This window comes from Ammodytes marinus (genome assembly GCF_949987685.1).
Source record: "Ammodytes marinus genome assembly, chromosome: 6".
Classification (NCBI taxonomy): Eukaryota; Metazoa; Chordata; class Actinopteri; order Uranoscopiformes; family Ammodytidae; genus Ammodytes; species Ammodytes marinus.
The window spans coordinates 11,899,923-11,921,415 of NC_137235.1; the positions used below are offsets into that span (position 1 = coordinate 11,899,923).

A 21,493-nucleotide genomic window follows, 5' to 3' on the forward strand; every position below is an offset into this window, starting at 1 on the left:
GTAGGCCCTATTGCATCTTGCGGAGCCTATATTTTCCGTGACATTTTGAAGGCGATTTTTAACCTAATATGCGGATAGAACACCCGTTTTCAATTTCCTATCTACATATAGGCACTATTTGAACGAGGTTATGGTGAATCTGCCGGAAGGGAAGTAGGCTTAATGCACCACTGAAAATGGACTTTTGTGTAAAATAGGCTCTGATAGCCCGAACAAAAAAAAAGTACGGTAGGTTAGGCTATTATAGCAAGTTGCACACGATTTAATACTGCATAGCTGCCAAGGCAGAGAAACAGGATATGGACATGTTTTTAGTCCAGTCATGAATCATAAAATAATCTATGAATCTACGTTTTGGCGAGGCAGACATTAGTTGATCTTTATGGTTTTATGAAAGCCAGGTGTCCCTTGGCAAGTCCCCGAAACCACGGAGGGCATAACTGCTGTTTTGTCTCTTTTAAAGAGGAGTTTAACGTGCATCGATGGGTGGGTCTAGCACAGATAGTAAATAATAGGTCTAGCATAAAGTGAATATGCCTGATAATTTAACATTACCATACAGCAAAGCGCTTTTATGTCAACAATAAATTATCTTAATTGGCAACATTTCATACAAACATTCCTGTTTAAAGACCAGAAATTAAAATCTGAACTGTCAATCTAAAGAGGCATGTAATTGTATTGTATACATCACATTTATTTTTCAACTTCTTAAAGACTTTTTAGCAGTCAAATGGTGTGTCACCCTGCATTTCACTGTTCATGCCTGCATGATCATGTGCTGAGCAAAACCCTTTGACTCTTAACTGCAAATAAGATAGCCTACAATTAAGCCAGTTAAAGTTGCTTTAAGATTTTGACAACTTTAAAAGCATGCGTGTGCTCCAATCTCCTAGTTTGTTTAGCTAATTAATGCTGCATGATGCATTCATGAAGGGACGAGGGAACAAAAAGGAAACACAAGGGACAGAATATCTTTAAATATTGTGTAATGCACTCATGACAGAAGGCCCAGCACTCCTACAAAGGGTAAGATTCATTACATGATGAAGAATATTACAGCATATCAAACATTTAAAATCATGCTAAATGTTTCACCTATGATTTAATGATACCTGGAAAACAATTTACATATAAAGTGTAGATGCTATTCTACATAGCCTATCGATGAAACACTATCGGTAAACTGTCAAATTACTTCTATCCTTAATACATTTTGCTGAAGTGTACCCAGGAATTTAAAAATATTTTACTTGAGTTTATCCAAAACAAATATATCGATTTGAAACACTTAGAACCACAGGAAATATAAATCTACAATATTAAGACTTAAATTCTTTGTTGGTCTTTTTAACTGTCCTGTACTTAACAAGTGGCAGGGCTGAAAGAAAATTCCTGTGTGACGATACTGAGAAGTGCTCTAGAGAAAAAGAGTGAAGTGAGAATCATTATGAATGGGGAGATGTTTAGTGTGTATTTTGGGTCGAGAAAAAACACTGAAACGCCAGCTGAAGACAGAGCACATGCATTATTTATGTGAGGCACTTTCTTGTGATTCACTGATGACAAATCCACAGGCAGAGTCGTGTCTGTTGTCCATGTTGGTGCGGGGGGGAGAGGGGGGGTTGGTGTCTCGGATCCGTGTCCTTTTCTACTTCATTCTTTTCTGCACACTTAGTGTTTTGGTAACATTACCGAAGATTGTGCCATTGACTGTAACAGAAAGAAGAGAACTACATGTTGTATGTCTAACAGATATACAGCAGTAACTACTAGGTTATGACAGTTGGTTCAGGGTAGTCTGAGGCAAAAAAAGAAGAAAATCCAGGAAGTAAGTAAATAAATTAAATTAAATTCAGCTTTAATGCTACACTTTTTCCAAAAAGTACATGTTTATAATTTAATTTTTGCGTGCGCGCATATCTTTATTAATATCTCCCTGAAGATATGGCTGAAAAATAAAATGAAAACATCATCTCAAACTAGAGGTCCTCCTGTTTTCAGGGAATGTTCTTGTGATACTGTCAGTCCATTACAGGCTTAGAAAACACTGTGAGAAGCAAGACCCAGAAGCTCCCAAGCTACCACTTAGCTTGTAAATAAATAGTGCATAGAGTATATACAGTGTGAAAATAGTTTGTTATTATTGTTTTTATATTTACTTAATGGTTTGTTTGAAAAATGTTTTGTGATGCTTCCTCTTTTATTAGTATACATCCCATGAATCATCATATGTGGTTCAAAGTCTTCATTCAGTCTAATTTTTGAAAGTAGAGACAACATTTCTACCAAAAAGCGTCTGGACCAAATTTTATATTAGTCATGTTTTGTGCACTCCCCTACTGTGTTTTGGAAAATTTCCACTGCATTTTTGAAGCTAAGGCTTAGGAGAAGCAATTTCAAGAGCCAAAACAACTCAACAGGATGACTAAAGGTTCTTCTTTCACACAAATTTCCAGGTTTTTCAAAAATTGCAATACATTTTTCAGCATTTAAGCCAATTATTTATATACACAATGGTCTAGGACATAAGTAGACCTCAGAAAACAAAGGCCTAATGTGTTCTGAATAGGGCTGTCAAATGAACGCGTTAATTTCGATTAATTAATCACAGAAAAATTAACGCGATTAAAAAAATTAACGCAGATTAATCACACTTCTATAATGCCCTTTGACCCGGTGCAAAAGTGGTGCGGAGCTGCACCTATAGCTGGCGCGCGGGTAAAAGGGAGAATAAAGAGAGAAGCAGGGGAAAGGGGCCGACTCGAGGGCTCTATGGACGGTTTATGGGATGCTTCGGCAAATACGCATGAAGGTAGGAAGACATCTTACTTAATTCTCCGCAGTGTCTGTGCATTATTGATTTAGTGGGTGCAACAATGTAGGCTAGGTTCAAAACAGTAGGCCTATCTCTCAATCTTCCTCAAATTTTGTTTGCTATCTGTCTCGCATAAACCACCCGCCCCGTGTGTGTGTGTCTCAATATGTTTGCCTATGAGTAGGCTACGAAATGGTGGCAGTGCATAGCCGTCATGCTCCTGATGGTTTGATTATTCTTTTGAAATACTGTTTAAGCGTCGGGTCTGTGAGAGGGAAGACATAAATGAGATCTCAGTTTTGAGATTGCCGTCTTTCACAACTTCTCTTAACACTTGATTTGAAATTAATCATAAAGTTGACAACTTACTTTCAATGTCTTCATTGTCTGAGCCCAGTCCATCTGACTAATCTGTGGTATTGCCGTTAGCAGGATACTGCTGGCTTTGTTTGCGTTCTCCTTCATCGTCTTCATTACATTGTCAACACAGACCTAGAGAAAAAGAAGAAAAGCAGCCGCCGGGCAATAAGAATCCTTCATGGCACAGCAAACTTCACTTCTTCCAAGTGTCACAGTCACATTGATTTCCCGAAAAATTCAAATTTTAGTTGAAATCATGATATTGAATATTTATTGCACATCAATGTATTGTTTAATATATTGAAATATGAAAAAGGTATGTTAACATAACAAAACAAATATATATACAAAAGAAATCAGTCTGGTGCAAGAAATCAGTCTGGTGCAAAATTACCTGTATTCCGCTCATATTCTTCATTTCAAAATTACTTGAATAACTATTATTCTCTATATGTATGCCTAATTCTGGACAGAAAGGTGTGCTGGTGAAAGTGAAATTTAGTGTCCTTTATATTTTATTCAAAGCACTTTAACAACAGCAGTTGCAGTTGTGGGGCAACAATACACATCAATAAGCTGTCAAAATCATCGTATTGTTTCTCTAGCAGCCAGCTGTGCCCTGTAAACCAATGACACATTATGTGGTATTAATGATTCACTGAGAGCCTTTAGCCATTTCACTTGACAAGTCTGACACTGGCAATCCCCACATTATACACAAGTAACTTCACTGCAAGAAGGGAAATAAAATATCAGCATAGTGTAAAAAGCATGATTAAACCGTAAAAAAAATGTTTGAGATTAAATTACTATCAAGATTAAAAGTATATCAGCATTGAATTATGTGATCATATCAACATTAGTCAGCCAAACTTTCAGTGTACAGTACAGTACGTTACAAAACTATTTCCGTTCTGTGCTCATGTTTACCTCCTGTAACCCTCATTAACCCCTCCATTCAGTGCTTTGTTATCATGTCTACGTTCATGTTTTTGTGGCATTTGCCAGGATGAAGACAGTGAAGCTGATGACTCAGTGTGTGACTCAACCTCCTCTGGCAGGGCTTCCACCGGAGGCTGGCAGGCGAGCAGACAGAGGGGGGGGGGGAGAAGTGAGGGGGGGCAGGAGGTAGTATCAGGCTGGGAGGGAGGTGGTGGGGGCGGAAGGATGTGGCGAGGGTTCGGCAACAGGAGGGGGAAGAGGTCAGCTGCAGGAACTGGAGGAAGTGGAGTTGTGAGTTGGGCTGGATCCGTGACAAATAAACCGAAACTCGCCCACACGCAGTATATCAACTGCATTATCCAGAGTGTCTGTCTGACAGCGTAGGTCACTCGGAAGCCATAAGAAGCCACAGATACTCTAGTCTGTGTACGGAGCACAGATGGCGAATGGCTTTATTGAGAACATGTCATGCAAATGAAGTTAGACACAATATATGCTCTTGAGAACTTTGTTTTAGTGATGTGCTAATATACTTTAAACAATTTAACATACAAGTTAAAAACTAACCTGTTATTACTGAATCCAGTAGCTAAATGACAGTGGCCCTTTTTTCCATGAACCAATGAACTACAGGAGGGGCGTTAGCTTAGCGTTTTAGGCTAGCCAAGCTTAATGATGGTGGGCTTTGAATTGTTACCGTGAACCAATAACAAAACGCCATCTTAGTTTAAGCCGCATGTCCACAATCAGACTACTGGATAGGTGTCTAAAGTGGGTGGGACTTCTCTGTCAGCCGCAGACATCCGACACCACCTAAACCAGACTTTATGTGATGTCTCCCTAACAGTTCCCCATATAAGTAGATTTTTTGTGCTCAATGCAGACAGAAACACAGACATCCATCCGTCACTTGTTTACAGTATTCAAAGCTAGCATTTATCAGTAGCCAAGAGGGAAGAGGACTCCATGCACCAAAGGTTTCCGTTTTCTGCTGACACTGATCAACTGCAGTTTACAGTAAACAAGGTCCTTTTGTTACAAGCACAACTCAAAAAATCAGAAAAACAAGCCAGTGACTAGTGTATGCGTCGAGACAAATTACATAAAGTTATTGTCAAAAACACAATTCCTAGATAGATTTTATTTGAATGATGCATCCCAATGAAGTTTGATCTGATTTAGAAAATCAGATGTCTGATGATGATACACGAGGAAAATTCCAGAAAGTAAAAGAGGAATTAATAGGGTTAAATCCACTTGTGAACAATATAATATAGTCATACAGTAAACAACTATAACGTTAAGACTAGAAGGAACAAAGATGCATCTAATTTTAGGATGGTTTGACCTACATATGAAGAGAAAAAGAGAACATGCCCTTGAGTGTGTTTTATGTATTAGTGTCATGGATTATCACATTACAAAAGTGTAGTTATCATTTCCTGTATTCTGGTCCTCCTTACCATGTAGTTTGATAATTGTCTGGCTAAAGCAAAAACCCCATATTATGGGTATATTCTGTCATTTAATCGAGAGGAAGTGGTTGTACCCATTCAGATCACATATTTGATGAACAAGCTAAAAGTACATGTATTTGATGACTAATTCAGAGCCATCTAAACATAGTAATCTCTCATTGTTTATTTAAATCTGAGGATCTCTTTATGCTTGCATGCAATGCAATTTCGCTGAAATTAATTTGAAATCAACTAATTAAGTGGAGAGGAAAGCTGTAGTTAGTCAGTGTATTCTCTAATAAACAGTTACCCAGTTAAGTAGATTTTGGTGCTGAATGCAGACACACATGGTTTTTTGTGACAGAAAAGGCTAGCTTGAAAAAGGGAAGAGGACTTCATGAACCAAAGCCTTCTGTTTTATCCTGACACTGATCGGCTGTGGTTTACAGCACACTTTCACTTTGACTGACGTGTTCCCTTTGCCGACCCACAGCTTAGTAAAGGCTGATAGTGTAAAAGTAGGAAAACAGATGGCCACTGATGATGGCAGTAAAATAATATAATATGTTTGATGGTTAACTCAATACTTACAGAGGTTTGTGCACTGAAGCAATTGAAAACACCTAAAACCCATTACCGTATAGTTAAATGTGTTACTGGCTGTACAGAAGTGGCCCAAACGTGTATCACCCTTTGCTTAGACTGTTGCTGAGACAGAAAAGACATCAAAGTAATAAAAACAGCTGAGAAGATCTCCAGCCTGCCACTCACCGCCTCCTCATGTTCCTTCCAACAGTCGTAGTCTGTTGCCATGGCAATGCTGGCGTAGCACAGGCCGGCCTCCTTGGCGAGGACCACCTCTGGCACAGTGGTCATATTGATGACGTCGGCCCCCCACTGGCGGAACATCAGGCTCTCCGCCCGCGAAGAGAAGCGAGGCCCCTCGATAGACAGCATAGTCCCTCGCACGTGGCACTTAACGCCCAGGCTCCGTGCCACCTCCATCAAAACCTGCACCAGGACACAGAGTTAGTTACTCTGTCTCCATAAGGAAGATAAGGGGACAGCTGACATGGTTTTAATAGACATACATCTCTACTTCTCTTAACTGTATTGTTGAAGGAATCAAACAGCTGCTATGCTGTTTGGTATCTGCTGAATAAACTCTGTATAATTATAACAACTTAAATGGTCAGAAAGACAAACAAGACAAAAAAACAACACAATAATCTGTCAAAAGTGACGAGTTTGCAGAAATGCGCTTTATGAGTTTGAAGTTTTAGAAACATGAATGAATCCTGTTTGTACGCTATTCATTTTTGCCTGACCGAAAGACAGGCCAACCTAAAACTGAAACTCTAGTTTAACCCTTTGGTGCTCTTGGGGACGTTTTTGTCCTTTCGCACTTTTTTTACGCTCTTTTTTGTGTATAACTTTGGCTGTGCTTATGTTAGCTGAAATATTTTTGGCCAGGGATTTTTTTTTTTCAAATATTTTGTTTATTTCTACTCAGCAACTTTGTACCATCTATTATAAAGGCTGTACACTTTTTTGTTCCTCTCAGCTCCCTAAGGACGTTTTTGTCCCCTATTGACTCCCATTCAAAATGGCCTTTTTTCACCAATTTGATCCTGCTGTCATTACAGCATAAAATATTTTTTTCAATGATTTTATGCTTTCATCCTAGACACAAAGCATCAAAATTTATCATTTTCAACACCATCAAAATTTTGAGCCATTTCCCTATATTTGGCATAGGGTTGAATTACAAGCAATTTTCCAGGTTGTCGGTCCTGCCCCCCACAGTGCAATAGAAAAAAAAATTCAACCTAAATGGTGTGAGTGTGATGGTAGGGATGCTAGTGTGTGGTGCATATGTGTGTATTGAGAAAATATAGTGTGTGTGTTTGTGTACACACAGCCAAACTTTACAAACTCAAACGTGTATGGAAAAAATGGCCCAATTTAAACTTTATTTTTTCAAACCATAGCCATGATGACAAACACATGTAAATGTGATGATATTAGGCAATAATCCAACACTTAAGACACCAAAATTGCTTTTTTAGCCCTATCTAGCTCAATCATTTATTTTCTCCAGTTTTTTTTGAGGATCAAATATGCTCCCTAAAACCATTTTTGTACTTTTTTGTAATTTTTTAGAGTTGCAGGCCTAAACATAAGAAATATGAGAAATTAATGGAAAGTGTGGATCCATATGGATACCTTAGGGTTGTGTCTGTGTGTGTGTTGTGAAATTACTGTGTGTGTATGTGTGTGTGTCTTTGTGCGTATGCATATGTGTGCAGCTGTAATGTGCAATTTGTGGGTTTTCAGGTGGCTGCAGGTTTACTTTGTTACTTTGTTGACATCATCAAAGAAACTGGAATTAAAAGGTCAAAAGCAACTAACAATGAATTAATATTTGATATGTATGTAAAGAGGTCAAGTGGGATAAAAGGTTTTAAAAAAAAAAGTAGAAAAAAATATTACTGTATAATGTGTTTAGGGCAGTTTATAGGGAGGTCATGAGAGGGAGTATTTATTTGCATCTGTGACTGCACAAATACTAAACATGTATCAAAAGCAGTTTTATTGCAAATCATTAACATATCCTAGAGTCTAATTATCCCACTCAAAAAAATCCACTTTGCATCTATTATATGAGAAATTTTTCAATTATTGTGTTTTTTTTAAATAAAAATGGCTCACGTCATCACATAAGCTTGCATGTAAAGGGTTAAAAGCAATTACAAATGAATGAATATTTGATATGTATGTGAAGAGGTCAAGTGGGATAAAAGGTTTTAAAAAAAAAAAGTAGAAAAAAATATTAATGTATAATGTTTTTATGGCAGTTTATAGGGAGAGGACGTTTTTGTCCTCTAAGGTCATGAGAGGGAGTATTTATTTGCATCTGTGACTGCACAAATACTAAACATATATCAAAAGCAGTTTTATTGCAAATCATTAACATATCCTAGAGTCTAATTATCCCACTCAAAAAAATCCACTTTGCATCTATTATATGAGAAATTTTTCAATTATTGTGTTTTTTTTAAATAAAAATGGCTCACGTCATCACATAAGCATGCATGTAAAGGGTTAAAAGCAATTACAAATGAATGAATATTTGATATGTATGTGAAGAGGTCAAGTGGGATAAAAGGTTTGTAAAAAAAAAAGTAGAAAAAAATATTAATGTATAATGTTTTTATGGCAGTTTATAGGGAGAGGACGTTTTTGTCCTCTAAGGTCATGAGAGGGAGTATTTATTTGCATCTGTGACTGCACAAATACTAAACATATATCAAAAGCAGTTTTATTGCAAATAATTAACATATCCTAGAGTCTAATTATCCCACTCAAAAAAATCCACTTTGCATCTATTATATGAGAAACTTTTCAATTATTGTGTTTTTTTAAAATAAAAATGGCTCACGTCGTCACATAAACTTGCATGTAAAGGGTTAAAAGCAATTACAAATGAATGAATATTTGATATGTATGTGAAGAGGTCAAGTGGGATAAAAGGTTTGTAAAAAAAAAAGTAGAAAAAAATATTAATGTATAATGTTTTTATGGCAGTTTATAGGGAGAGGACGTTTTTGTCCTCTAAGGTAACCAAGGCATAGTAAAAGTTAAGGATACCCAAGGGTTAAAGGTTGTTGTTAAACATTTAATATAATTTCTAACACAATTAAGCCCCAGTGACTCACTGGTGATGTGAAAAATGCTATTAACTTAAATACCTTCATAAAAGTAATTTATATAAAGTAATAAGTTTTGTTGTTAAATCAACCCCTTTGTGGTCCGTCAGAAATGGTTCAGTGTCCTACATCAGTGTAAACTGTGCAATTTGAGCAGTTTTTATTCACCTCTGTCTCCAGTATGTTCACACTTCTGGTCTTTAATAGTCAGTTAGTTAGTTAGTTAGTTAAATTTTTATTGTCCACGGTGTGGAGATTCGTCTTTGGTCTCATACAAAAAACAACAAGCAGGACCACACAACAACAACAACAACAACAACAACATTTACACACAGACATCTTCAGGGCAAGAAGCAGGGCAGCAGTGGCAGGCCAACTCATCCCATTGTAGATGAATATATATATATTAAATTATATGCAACATCACATCCAGTTGACATTCGGGGTAATAGAAGATAAAACAACTAAAATACACTTAACTAGAAATAACTTTTAGAATAATTTGGTAAAGTAAATATTTGGAAAAATGTGTTCTAAGAGAAATGGGATACAATGTGAAGGTATTTCGGAGCTCACCTCTCTGGTTCTGCTGCAGAAAGGTTCAGCCATGGGAATGTGACAGACTCCTGGAGGACTGGTGGGCTGCCCGTCATACAGAGTCCGAGCTCTCATGGTAGTCCTGGCAAAAAAGAAGTACTGAAAGTTATTGTCAAAGCATCACAGGAAATTTACAGATGCTGTTTTTAAGTCCAGTTATTCCTAATTAATCAAATCCATACTAAATAGGTGATTGCTTTGATGAGTTCAACACATCTCAAACCTTATTGGCAATCCTACTTTATTTTTGAAAGAAATAATAAAAATGCAAGTTGAAGAAACTAACTGAAAAGAGAGAAAACAGCCATAAACATACACTAAACAGCAGAAGAGAAATACATTGACCAATGTGGACAAAACAAATCTAGGAATCACTAGCCCCTTTTACACAGCCAGTGAAAGCCGGGAATATGCCGGCCTTTCGGCCCTCCGCCCTGCTGTGTAAATGCGACAGTTGCGGAACGAGGGAAGAAAGGTGCGAGTGATCGTTCCGGGAATTTTACTACCTCGGGGGGTAGTAAGATTCCCGACACGATCAGTTCCGCCTCTCTGTTTAAATGCTCCAGCTTGTTGTTGCGGAACAGGGAGGCGTTTGACGTTCCATAGTCTACGTTCTAAAAATGCGACCATGTTAGCAGTTGAAGGACGTGTGTTTAACATTAACCACGGCGGCCTGATGTCCCGTAAAAATCACCAAATAAAAGGAACGGTGTATAATCTAGCTGATCATAAGGTCCGTTGCTCAATCCAAACCCCCGCGCTTCATTTTGCAGAGTGTATGAGTCTATTTCTGCCCAGGAGAAGTTGTACAATGGAAAGCTAGGCTAGGCTAAGTAAGGGATAAAGTATAGCGAACGGGTCACTTGCTAGAAATAAAGACCGACAAGCTGAAGCAGGAGCTCGACGCGCAGCGGAGGGCTCTTGTTCAGCTTGAAGGTCGACCTAGTAACGGGGGAATAGTCTGCTCGCCCCGCTAGACTGTCTGCTTCAGCTGACTGAAGGCTCCGGCTCAGCTGTTAGCCACAGAGCTACTGTTTTGCTAACACATTCCGCCGCCGCTATTATTATCCTAAGTCTGAGCGTATATCCACACTTTATTTCTGTCTACAGTAACGTGACTTCACACACTGTGTGTATGTGTATGTCTGATTGGCAGATCGCTGCCCTCACAAAGAGACTCGCTCACAACCAACCTGTCACACACACACACACAGAGGTGAAGCGGTCGGATTGATTTAGTCAGTTTGGTTAACTGTCCCAGTGATGTTGGACTCAGCGCGTAGCGAGATCAACTGGCACATCGTGGGGACAGTAAAATACTGCCCTCTTACTGCAAGCTCCAGCACTTCTGCTCTCAATTCACCGGCCATTGTTGTTGTTGTAAAGCAGCTGACCGGCGCGGCGCTAAATGTTTACGTCACACCTGACGCTGTTTACAAGCACCTCTTTCATTCCGGAGCGCTGTGTAAAAGGGACTACTGATGCGCCAGCAGGCCGGCGTTGCTTGGTTCTGTGTAAATAACACAGAAGCAAGCAAAGCCGGCATATTGGAGTGATGTTGTTCCGTAAATATGCCGCAATCTCTGTGTAAAAGGGGCTACTGTCAACATGAACACCAAGACACAACACAATTATCTTAGGAATCCAAAGTATGAATGCCAGCGTCAACAGTAATCTTTTGATAATGCCCAACCCTTTCTCTTACTCATAACCCAGGCACTGGAAGACTGAAGTCAATGTGTAAATAGAGCGAGTCAGCTGTAACTCCACCCTGCAGAAAATAAATAACAGCAGTGTGTGATAAACTATGAGCGGAGCACAATGCCTATTTATCCTATACAAATCAGGTTAAATTGACATAGCATTTCATTAGCGATGTCATTTCAGAAGCATTTGTTGCAAAGAATGGCTCCCACATCCTATAATTATCAAAGATTCAAATTATTCCAAATATGTGAAAAGGGACACACTAATGAAAAATAAGCATTTCAAATTATAACACGAAACCCCCAATATTACTTTCCAACGCATCGGGTCTGAGGTAAAGCTAATCGTTCTAAAAGGCTCTGGGAGCAGATATAGATGATCATGTGAAAACCAAATCAGCTGTAAACTAGCACTAAACAAAGTGAAAATACAAACAATAGAATCTAAATCAAGGTTCAAACTAGAGAGGATGTTATAAAAAAAAAATAAAAAAAAGGGGGGTTACTTACTGCATGACACAGAGTAATGCTTAAAACTTGAACAAAGCCAGAAGAATTAACCTATAGCAACAATGTGCTAAGTTTGAAGTAGCCATAGAGATTCAGTACGCAGGAGGTGACATAACATGACATGGATAAAGTTAAGCTATTAAGAATCATGCAGTCACATGCTGTGGGGCAAGTCTGAACAAGTCCCAACAAGCTTCTTCCTCCTTTCTGATAAATAGATCTTGTCTGGGCTTGATACTAGTAGCTGTGCTATTCATTGGCTTCTCTGACAGAGGCAAGCAAGGCAACAGGCAATGTCATGCAGCTGTATACAAGTGTAGAGTGGAACACACTGACACGACTGTGGGAAGGCAGTTTACTACTAATCTCAATTCAAACAGCCCTGTAACACATACCACTTCCTACTTAAACCTCACCTCTTCTCTGCACATATTGAGTTATTTAATGGAATTTGTGCAGTCAGCGAACTGAGAGAACACAACACTTTCACAGGGTCAGGCAGGCTACATGTTAAGTTCAAATGCCTGAAGGTCAGACACTGATGAGAAAGTACGCGGTTGCTTTCCCTTGTCAATGAATAAGAAAGATATTTTCAGGTTTACCAACAAGTGTGTCTAACTGTCAAGGAATGAGTGTGGATTTCTAGTGATCAAAACCAAGCAATACAAGATTTTCTGGTCAACTATTTTTAAAACGTTGTAAATGGGAGCGTAAATAAGAGTTCTCGATGACAGCTACTAATTCATGAGAACTGACGACTGGAATTCTTACAACTCAAAAAGTGATACACCACATGCAACTTGAGACAGACAGGAAGGAGCCCTGACTGTTTACTGAAATATCTCTGTAGCTAAATGCATACTCCAGACGAACTGTATTATAGCAAACTGTTTCCATAGGAGGAACGTCACAGTCACAACCTTGCTCATTCTCACCAAGCAAACTATGATACCCTGAGAGCCCGAGAAAACCTTAGGCAAAGGTTATTAGTTCTTCCAACTGAACACGATCGTAAACTAATATTAGCTTTGACAAATGTGTCAAACAGGTTAAGTCAAGTCCTTCCCTTTTCTCACTTAGCTATCTGGTCACACAGTAACATGAATCCTGCCGGTGAGATGTGTGGGAAGATGCTTAAATTGTTATACAACAGATCTCCTATGCAGTCACTACAAGAGAACCTTTGGTAGAGGGTCAAACTACAGGTTTTGAAAGGAACTCATTAATGCTGTGAAAAAAATCTGTCTTAATTTTCGGGGGGTTTATTCAAAACCTGCCTGCTGATGATAATGCACGGCTAATGCAAGTAGGCTACAGTTGCAAGTCACGCAATACATTCATTGTCTTTAGTAATAAATGAATATGTATTAAGCCTATTTATATGAATTAATTAATAGCTGCTCCACCTGAAGGTCAGCTAAGTATGGTATCATTTTCACAGGACTACTTGTGTGCAGCTTGTATATTGAGTTAGAGCAACAACTTCCAGTTATCACTTTGTCAATCATTTCCCAAGAATTTCGCTCCACCTACACATAACCCTTTTTTTTATCTTTTCTGTCTAATAACAGTCAACAACAAAAAAAGCCAAGGTAAACATACTAAAAATAATTGAATTGTTCACGTCTTGAAAACAAAAGACCATGACTTTATTTAAATTAATTTCCTTTAGGACCTGAGAGCATGTGGAAAGAAAAACACAAATATATGGAACATAGCCGATCACATCCCACTCACCTGTCAATGAACTGATCTATGATGACGATGTCTCCCGGCTGAATCTCCTCCCGCAGTGAGCCACAGGCGGTGGTAGCCAGCAGATGTGTGCAGCCCTCTTCTCTCAGTGCCCAGATGTTGGCCTGGTAGTTAACATTGGACGGCATTATAGTGTGTTGTCTCCCATGCCTAAGGGATAAGAGAATGCAGCATTAAATATATACATTGTTACATTGATTTTTGAAGGGGGTGAAACATGTAAGAGTTGCATACACGGCCTACTGCCCAAGTACAAGGTTTTTCCACTAGATGGTGCCAATGTAGAGAACATGTTTTCATTAAAACAGCCTCTCACCTTGCAAGGAGCACACATTCCACGTTTTTTATCTTCCCCAGTATCAGAGCATCGGATGGCTGTTCAGAAAAAAAGAAGAACAATAATCCTATTATACACAAACAAACTATTGTAAGGAATCATTAGCTAACAAGGTTATTGTTACACAGCTCTTTTTGACAAGAAACATCTTTCAACCACAAATTAACTAAATAAAACCAACCTTTCCATACGGCGTGTCAACATAACGCTCAGTCCTTCCCTCCAAGATATCGGGATCATCAAGCCCCGAACCACCAATTATTCCAATCTAAACAAAAGAGTTGAGAAAGACATCAACGCACAACAAAGTCAGTATACACATCTGACCAAAACACTTCAATTTGGATATCAAGGCATAGAAAAAGAAACAAATCGCCCAAAAATGTGGTGCCAAAGGGATAGTTCATTATTTTTTTACGTGGAGTTGTGCATAGTTAGGCAATGACCTTATGGAGATGGCGGTCAACGCAGTCATTTTAAGGAGTTTGGGGTAAACGTGGCTGTAGCAGAAGTCAGCCTTGTACTGTTGCAAAAGGGGGCCAGCCAAAAAACGGTTTTTCGCCATATAAAAAATTAGCACAAAAAGTAAGGACATTTGTGTTTGGTCGGGTATTTCTTTGTTGTAACAATGCTTATGGCAATACATCTTGGAAAGCCTGTTTGTTTCCCCTTTAAAAGGGCTAATTTTGTAAGGAGCATGCATGTGGGATGAGCATCAGAGTTGAGTATGTGGGTTGCCCATGAAAAATGTGCCAAATCTTCTCTGCAAATGCCAAACACAAATGTCCTTACTCTTTGTCCAATGTTTATACATTGTTATGCTAATAATTACCTCTGCAACAGTACAAGGCTGACTTCTGCTCTCCCAAACTCTAAAATTAATTTGCTGGTTGCCATCTCCATAAGGTAGCACACTATTCATACCTCATACAACCACACTTCAAAAATAATGGACTATCCCTTTGATATGAGAAACATTCCAATCAAGTCATCTACTAATTATGAACCAATTGAAAGCCCAAACTGAATGTGTAAAATTTAATAAAAAAAACTTTAGCTAAGCCTACTTAAAGTGTATTTTGTCAATAATATGTGTTGTTTTATTATGCTTTCAGCGTTGTATTGCTACTTTTGAGGAATTCATCCTATTTACTGTTTGGTTTAACTGTACGTGCTGACAGCATAGACTGGAAATAAAAGAGGCTGACAGCTGTTATGATGCAGTGGGTCAAAAAGGATGCAGGATGCACTCTGCTTCGCCACGGCCCACGTGCCCAACCGAGCTGTGCGTGCGCGAGAGCTTTTAGCTGTGTTAACAAAACCTCAGCATCCCTGCCGTTAGCATGCGCTAGCTATTGTTATTTAGCCATGGCCCTTTACTTTAAAAGACTGTAGACTACATTTACAATTACAGCTTTGCTAACAGGGTGCTTACAGCTACGAGCTTTTCCCGCACTTGAAGGTTTGACACTGCTGCACATTTGGAAGATAGCAACGTTGTGTAGCTATGCTTCCTTATTGATTTTCCTTCTGTCAACGTGCTCAACCGCTCTCAAGGTTTCAAAGTGACAATACATTTTAGGTTATTACCTTAATGGGCACCGCGGACGCCATGACCGAAGTATTCTTGCCTGTAAAAATGAAAATTTGGCCAAGTTGTGGGGAAGACACTTTGTAGCCACAAACGTTAACATCCGTCAGCACGAGGGACAGTAGACATTGCTCTTCCTGTTTGATTTGTTAGCCATCAAAATAAAAGCATGGTGTAAACAAATGTCCTAGTTGGTTTAAGCTAATTTTCTTGTCTATTTGAAGGCGTTTTTCCAAACAAACTATTTGTTTTAGTTTTTACTCAGGTGTAGAAAGCCGTTTTTCTTTGTATTAAGTCAACGACAAAGCTTTATGCTAACCTATGATGGCTGATGTATACATTAGTGAGAGATATAAATCTATATAGAATCTCCCGAGCTTGTCCAATGGCAAACCTTACACAAACCGACACACCAAGGATACATTTATTTCTTGGCTTTGTAGTTCAGCATTAACTTAAAGTTCATGTTTAATGTTTGACTTAAGAACTAAATTAAAGGGTTAGTCTCATTAAATGCTGTAACTGCAACAAATGAGCAGAAATAGCATCATAATAGCTTCCCATATTGTGTTGGTGTGTTAAAGCTGGAATTAGCGATTCAAGAGACTTGTCAAAATTATTTTTTCCCCCAAATCAGTGAATATCTCCTCGCAATATGCCACCTGTGCGCAACTGAAACAAAAAGTGTAAATCCACAGCCTAGGCTCTGTAAACAGGCATGCATGTTGCTAGCTATGTTGGACCCCCTTTGTTTACATGCCAGTTTATAAAGCCTAGGCTGTGTATCTAATTGAGCTGCAAATATGTATATATGCAAAAAGAGGGTGAGCTATTTGCATTTTCCATCTTTCACCTCTGATATTTGATCTTGAAGCTGTAAGACAAGATGTAGACCAATAATGGGTGTGAGAAGCTCCAACACACAATATACAACACTGTTCATAATCCTCTTTTTCTTGGATAGTTTTTTAAATGTTTCATCACTTCTCTCTGTACAGCAAGCTTATAGCAACCCTTTTTCTCTATGAAAACTGTCTGATACCTCTAAACAAATTGTCAGTTTACCATGTGTGATCTTTGTGCATAGTGATACAACCAAAATGTGTCATAAATATTATAGAAATAGCATTAATGTAAGCTTGGCTGCACTGCATGTTATGTAACGAATACATTTGACCATCATTTCAACGTTTCATTAAAAACTATGTTCTCAGATACAAAAGGCTCAGTCTAGCTGAATTCACGTCAAGGCAGTTGGCAAATGTATGGACCATCTATTATTATAATATCAACCCGAAAATACTTCAACATAGCCAGCCTCAGCCTGGTCCTACTTAAAAAAAGACAACATTCACACATCAGCACAGGCAGTTACTCATTAAAATTTATTTTAAATAAAATTCAATACAAAATAGCCCATTTCGCGCTACACCATCTGCAGATAATGAGTACTACTCCATGAGTAGCAGGTAGAAATGGTTTTGTCTCTAGAATATAGCTGTCAAAAATGAAAGTCAATGTTGTCAACATAATCCCTGAGAGCACCTTAGAAATCAAATACATCCATTAAATGAATTACCAGAATAAGAATTGACACATGACTCCCAATATAATTCAATTCTGCATTGTTCAAAGTGGCACTTTGTATGTAAAATAGGTTCCAGACAAAACAGTAGACCATTATGGCCTAAAATAGTCATTATCCAAAGATGACCGGTGTCCAGTTCAATATGGATATCCGTGTGTGTCATGTCCAATGGACTGTTACAGTAGAAAACACTTGTGATGGAATTCTCAAGGAACATGTGTATTCACCATTTCCCTAACTTATTGAACATTGTTTTTAAACTAAAATACTGCTGGCAGCAGGCACTAGCAGATGTGGGGGAACTTCCTTTTAACTACCCATCAGAGTGGGGAGGGGCGGGGTCTACTGGGTCTACTGCGTCCACTGGGACATCAGTGGTATTGTCGACATGGTTGTCCTCGTTAGTGCTGCTGGATTGGGTGACGATCTCATTAGGAAAGGAATCGCTGTCACTTTCAATGGTGATGACAGTAGGTGAGTGCTTCTCTGTGCGCTCACTACTCTTGTGCCTTTTGCTTTTCTTCTTGTGTTTCTTCTTCTTATGGTGGCGCTTGCTGCGATCCAAAGAGTTTTCCTCGTTGACTAGCTCCACGCTGAGGCTCCTGCTAGTCTTTCTTGAGCTGTGCTTAGACTTTTTATGATGCTTCTCTTTGCTCTTTTTCTTGGGTTTAGTCGTTGCGAGGTCACCTTCGGCACCCGAGTTGGAAACGGTGCTTTTTGACGGTTCCTCCAAATGTCTTGTTTTGTTTTTCCTCTTTCCACCGGGCTTGTTGTGGTGATGATGCCCTCTTTTGGCGGAGGGCGAACGACTGCTGGAATAAGTCCTGGATCGCGAATGCCTCCTGTCCCGTCCCCGCAAGTCCCTGCTGCGGCTCCTGGAGGGAGAGTGTGAGCGTCGATCCGAGTACTTGCAGCTACTGTAATAGACAGACATCCTCTCTCTATAATGCGACCCTCTATCATTTCTCTCTTGGCTGTAATGCCTGTATGACTTATAGTCATGGTCGCTGTCCCTCCTTTTATTATTACTATCACCTTTTGAATACAAGTCTTTGTTGCGGGAGTAGGAATAAACTCTTTCTCTGGATAGAGCGCTGACGCTGCTGTTGGAGATCCCTGGGCTTCTGCGCTCTCCACTTCTTGATCTCCTCCTCCTATGCTCTATGTCCTTTGACCTAAGCCTCTGCACGGATCTATCATCATAGTCATTTCTTCTGTCTGTGTGTTTTCTGTCCATCCTACTGGATGCCTTGTGTCTGCTAGATGTTGAAGAGCCACATCTTTCTTTTGAATTCAACTTTTGACAGTGGTCTGTTGTTTCAATATTTTCTGACCCTCCGGTACAACTTGGATCACTGCTCTGCGAAACTATGGGACTGAGACTGGAGAAGCGGATGTGTTGAGGTAGAGGAAGCCCTTCTTTAGTATCTTCACTGGCAGACTCTTCAGAGTCCGAGGAGAGCTGAACCAGCTCAGGGGTCCTGTCTGACGTTGGCTTGATAAAACTTACAATGACACAGTCATCGCTGTCATCATAACGCTCTTCGTTGTTAACTTCACACTGGGTCACGTCTGTTTGGGTATCGGGACTCATTTGCTGTGGAGAATCCTCACAATCTTGTGTCTCGTCCTCTAAACTGCTGTCTGAGTCAGAGAGTGACAGACAGTCGGCCGTGCTCTGCTCTGCTGTTGTAGAATAGGATGGTCCGGGCGTCTCATCGTCCCACACAGAGTGGCTCAACGTAGAAGTGGAGTTCCCTGGGGGGTCCAGGTCTACCGAGTCCTCTTCATCCTCTGAAATGGCTATTACAGACGAGTTGGAGCTGCTGTTGCCTTCGTTTGAGGAAGGGGCCGGGCAGTCGTAAACAGCATGCTGGTCATAGGCCTCCATATTGAAAGGAGATTTTGCAAAGCAGAGGAACTCGTGCAGAAAGTGCTCAGTGCGTGCCTGTAGGAACGGCCTGAGCTCTTCTTGAATAGCTCCGTCCTCCATGTCGTAACGTGTAATGCGCGACATGATGATGTGTTGAACTATGTTGACCAAAGAGCCGTGGGCCCCATACAGCACGGCAAGTTCTCTTTTCAGCCAGGGAAGCAGTCTATGGAGGCAGGCGGGATTTCTTCGAAAGAACTCGGCCGAGGTGTCCCGGGAACGACCTCCGTCCCGAACGTTCCTCACCCTCACCCCGTGTCTGTACAGTTCCCTCCTGAAGTTTACCATTTCCTGCTCTCTGACACTGTTCACTGCCCTGCCTTCACTGGCTGCTTTCCTCTTGGCCGCCAACCTTATCATCATGCGGCGGATGTAGCGGTCCTGACGCTGTGCAGAAGGGTTTGCCGAAGCTTCAAACATAACCCCATTGTCTGGAGGCGGCGAGGTCCGCCCTCGCATCTCTCGATTGACTCCCGTAAGAGTTGTGCGGTATCTAAAGCGCACTCCCTGAAAAGACCCAAAAGAGCCATTTTCCACTGGCTTCAGGTCAAACTTCTTAAAGTCTTGCTCTGATTTTATACTGTGATAGATTGAGTTAAAGGGCTGTTTACATAGTGGGCACTCTGCTTTGTTCTTGGACCACTCGTGAATACAGCGGAAACAGAACTTGTGCAGGCAGAGATCCAGGTAGGAAATGTTGTGAAACATGTCCAAACAAATAGGACACTTGGAGTCTGGAGACACTTCTGCAGACATCGCTTCAGGCGTTTTCCTCCTGCCCCTCTTCTGACTCTGCTTCAGGGCAAGCTTGATTGCCGACATGATCTGAAAAATTAAAATAAAATTAGGTTAGGTTAGGTTTATTATGAAATTCTTCTTCTCACTCTTACCAAATAAGAAAGACAAGGCAGCCTTAGTAATCTCACGTTCTACTAGAGTGCTGCAGTCTAGTCTAAAATCAGACCTATAAAAGTATGCAGATTATATTATAATTAATCATACAAGTGATACAACATCAGAAAATAATTGCATGTCCTCTGGGAAAATAATTCACTTTAAGTAAATCCAATGGTCCAGAAAACTGAAAGGTCTGCATCATATTCTATGAGAAAATAGTATTTAATGTGCCACAAGAAAGTAATTGAACTTCAAAAACTCATGAACAAAATTCTACAATTTATGTAACAAATGCTACCATACGTCATTGTGGAGGACTATGACTTGCTGCGGTTTGACAGGTGGTTACTGCAAATGATTTGTATTTTATCATTCCTATTTCTTATTATGAAAGAGAATTTCTCATCATAATGAAAACATGGAAATATGACTTAACACATTTTCTGAGGACATTAGACAATCACTCCATGATTGACTTTGCATTGCCTATTTTCGATATGACATAACGGGGTATTTTGTAGCAAACATTTTATGCAAAACTGCGATGATTGAAAAAAAACATTTTCTGAAATTAGCAAAACAGCATAGTAATAAACACCAGAATAACAGTAAGTCGAACAGACCGTGGATAGTGTCATTTAGTAAAGTGACAATTGAAACATAATTATTTACTGTGACGATCCTGCCGTTAAATCAGGTCTACCTTTACAGAGGCGTCACAAACAAAAAGAACACGTCGTACACAACATGAACCAACTATTTCCCGATGTTTGTCTTCATCATTCCAGGCCAAAAAGGGTGTCGTTTTCGTTTAGTTAGCTAAGTAGGTTATGCTACAAATGTGCCTAGCGCCCTCTGCTTATAGTGCTCCCTCACAGATACAGGCGTAATGAGTTTAAAATACGTCGGATTTAAATGCTGATATGTTCGTTACACAGAATGATAACATAAGTACATTACCGTACCCTTTAATCGAAGTTGTAATTCCAACCCGGTTCTGAGAACTGATGAACTTGGTTATGTTAAAGTTAGCACGCTAGCTAAAAGTGAGCTTGGATGCTAACCTATATATAGCTATGTAGGCTAGTGCTAGTACCTCAGCGGCTAGTTCGAGAAAAGTTGTAGCATATTTACCTCCGACTTCTTCAAACACTCGAAAGGTTGGAACCAGATGAGCTAACTTCGTATTGTATTAACCCAGTCATTTCCTCATGAATGCCATTCCGTAGCAACTTGTTTTTAAACACCAACAAGACTGATTTCGTAACACTGCCAACATGTATTACTTTAGC

At 39.6% G+C, this 21,493-nt stretch overlaps 1 protein-coding gene across 1 annotated transcript; it reads right to left on the bottom strand.

Moving 5' to 3' along the window:
* Nucleotides 1-1,465: 1,465 nt before the first annotated feature.
* On the bottom strand, nucleotides 1,466-21,463 carry LOC307252290 (uncharacterized protein). The gene is made up of 11 exons (XM_080029927.1): nucleotides 21,336-21,463; nucleotides 17,689-20,129; nucleotides 17,077-17,113; nucleotides 15,783-15,920; nucleotides 14,374-14,460; nucleotides 14,172-14,230; nucleotides 13,838-14,005; nucleotides 9,864-9,966; nucleotides 6,349-6,588; nucleotides 3,188-3,310; nucleotides 1,466-1,713 (listed from the first exon to the last, which is right to left on the bottom strand). The coding sequence occupies exons 2-11, from the start codon at nucleotides 20,124-20,126 to the stop codon at nucleotides 1,675-1,677; spliced, it is 3,432 nt and encodes a 1,143-aa protein (XP_079886053.1). The 5' UTR covers nucleotides 20,127-20,129; nucleotides 21,336-21,463; the 3' UTR covers nucleotides 1,466-1,674.
* Between the last annotated feature and the right edge of the window lie 30 nt (nucleotides 21,464-21,493).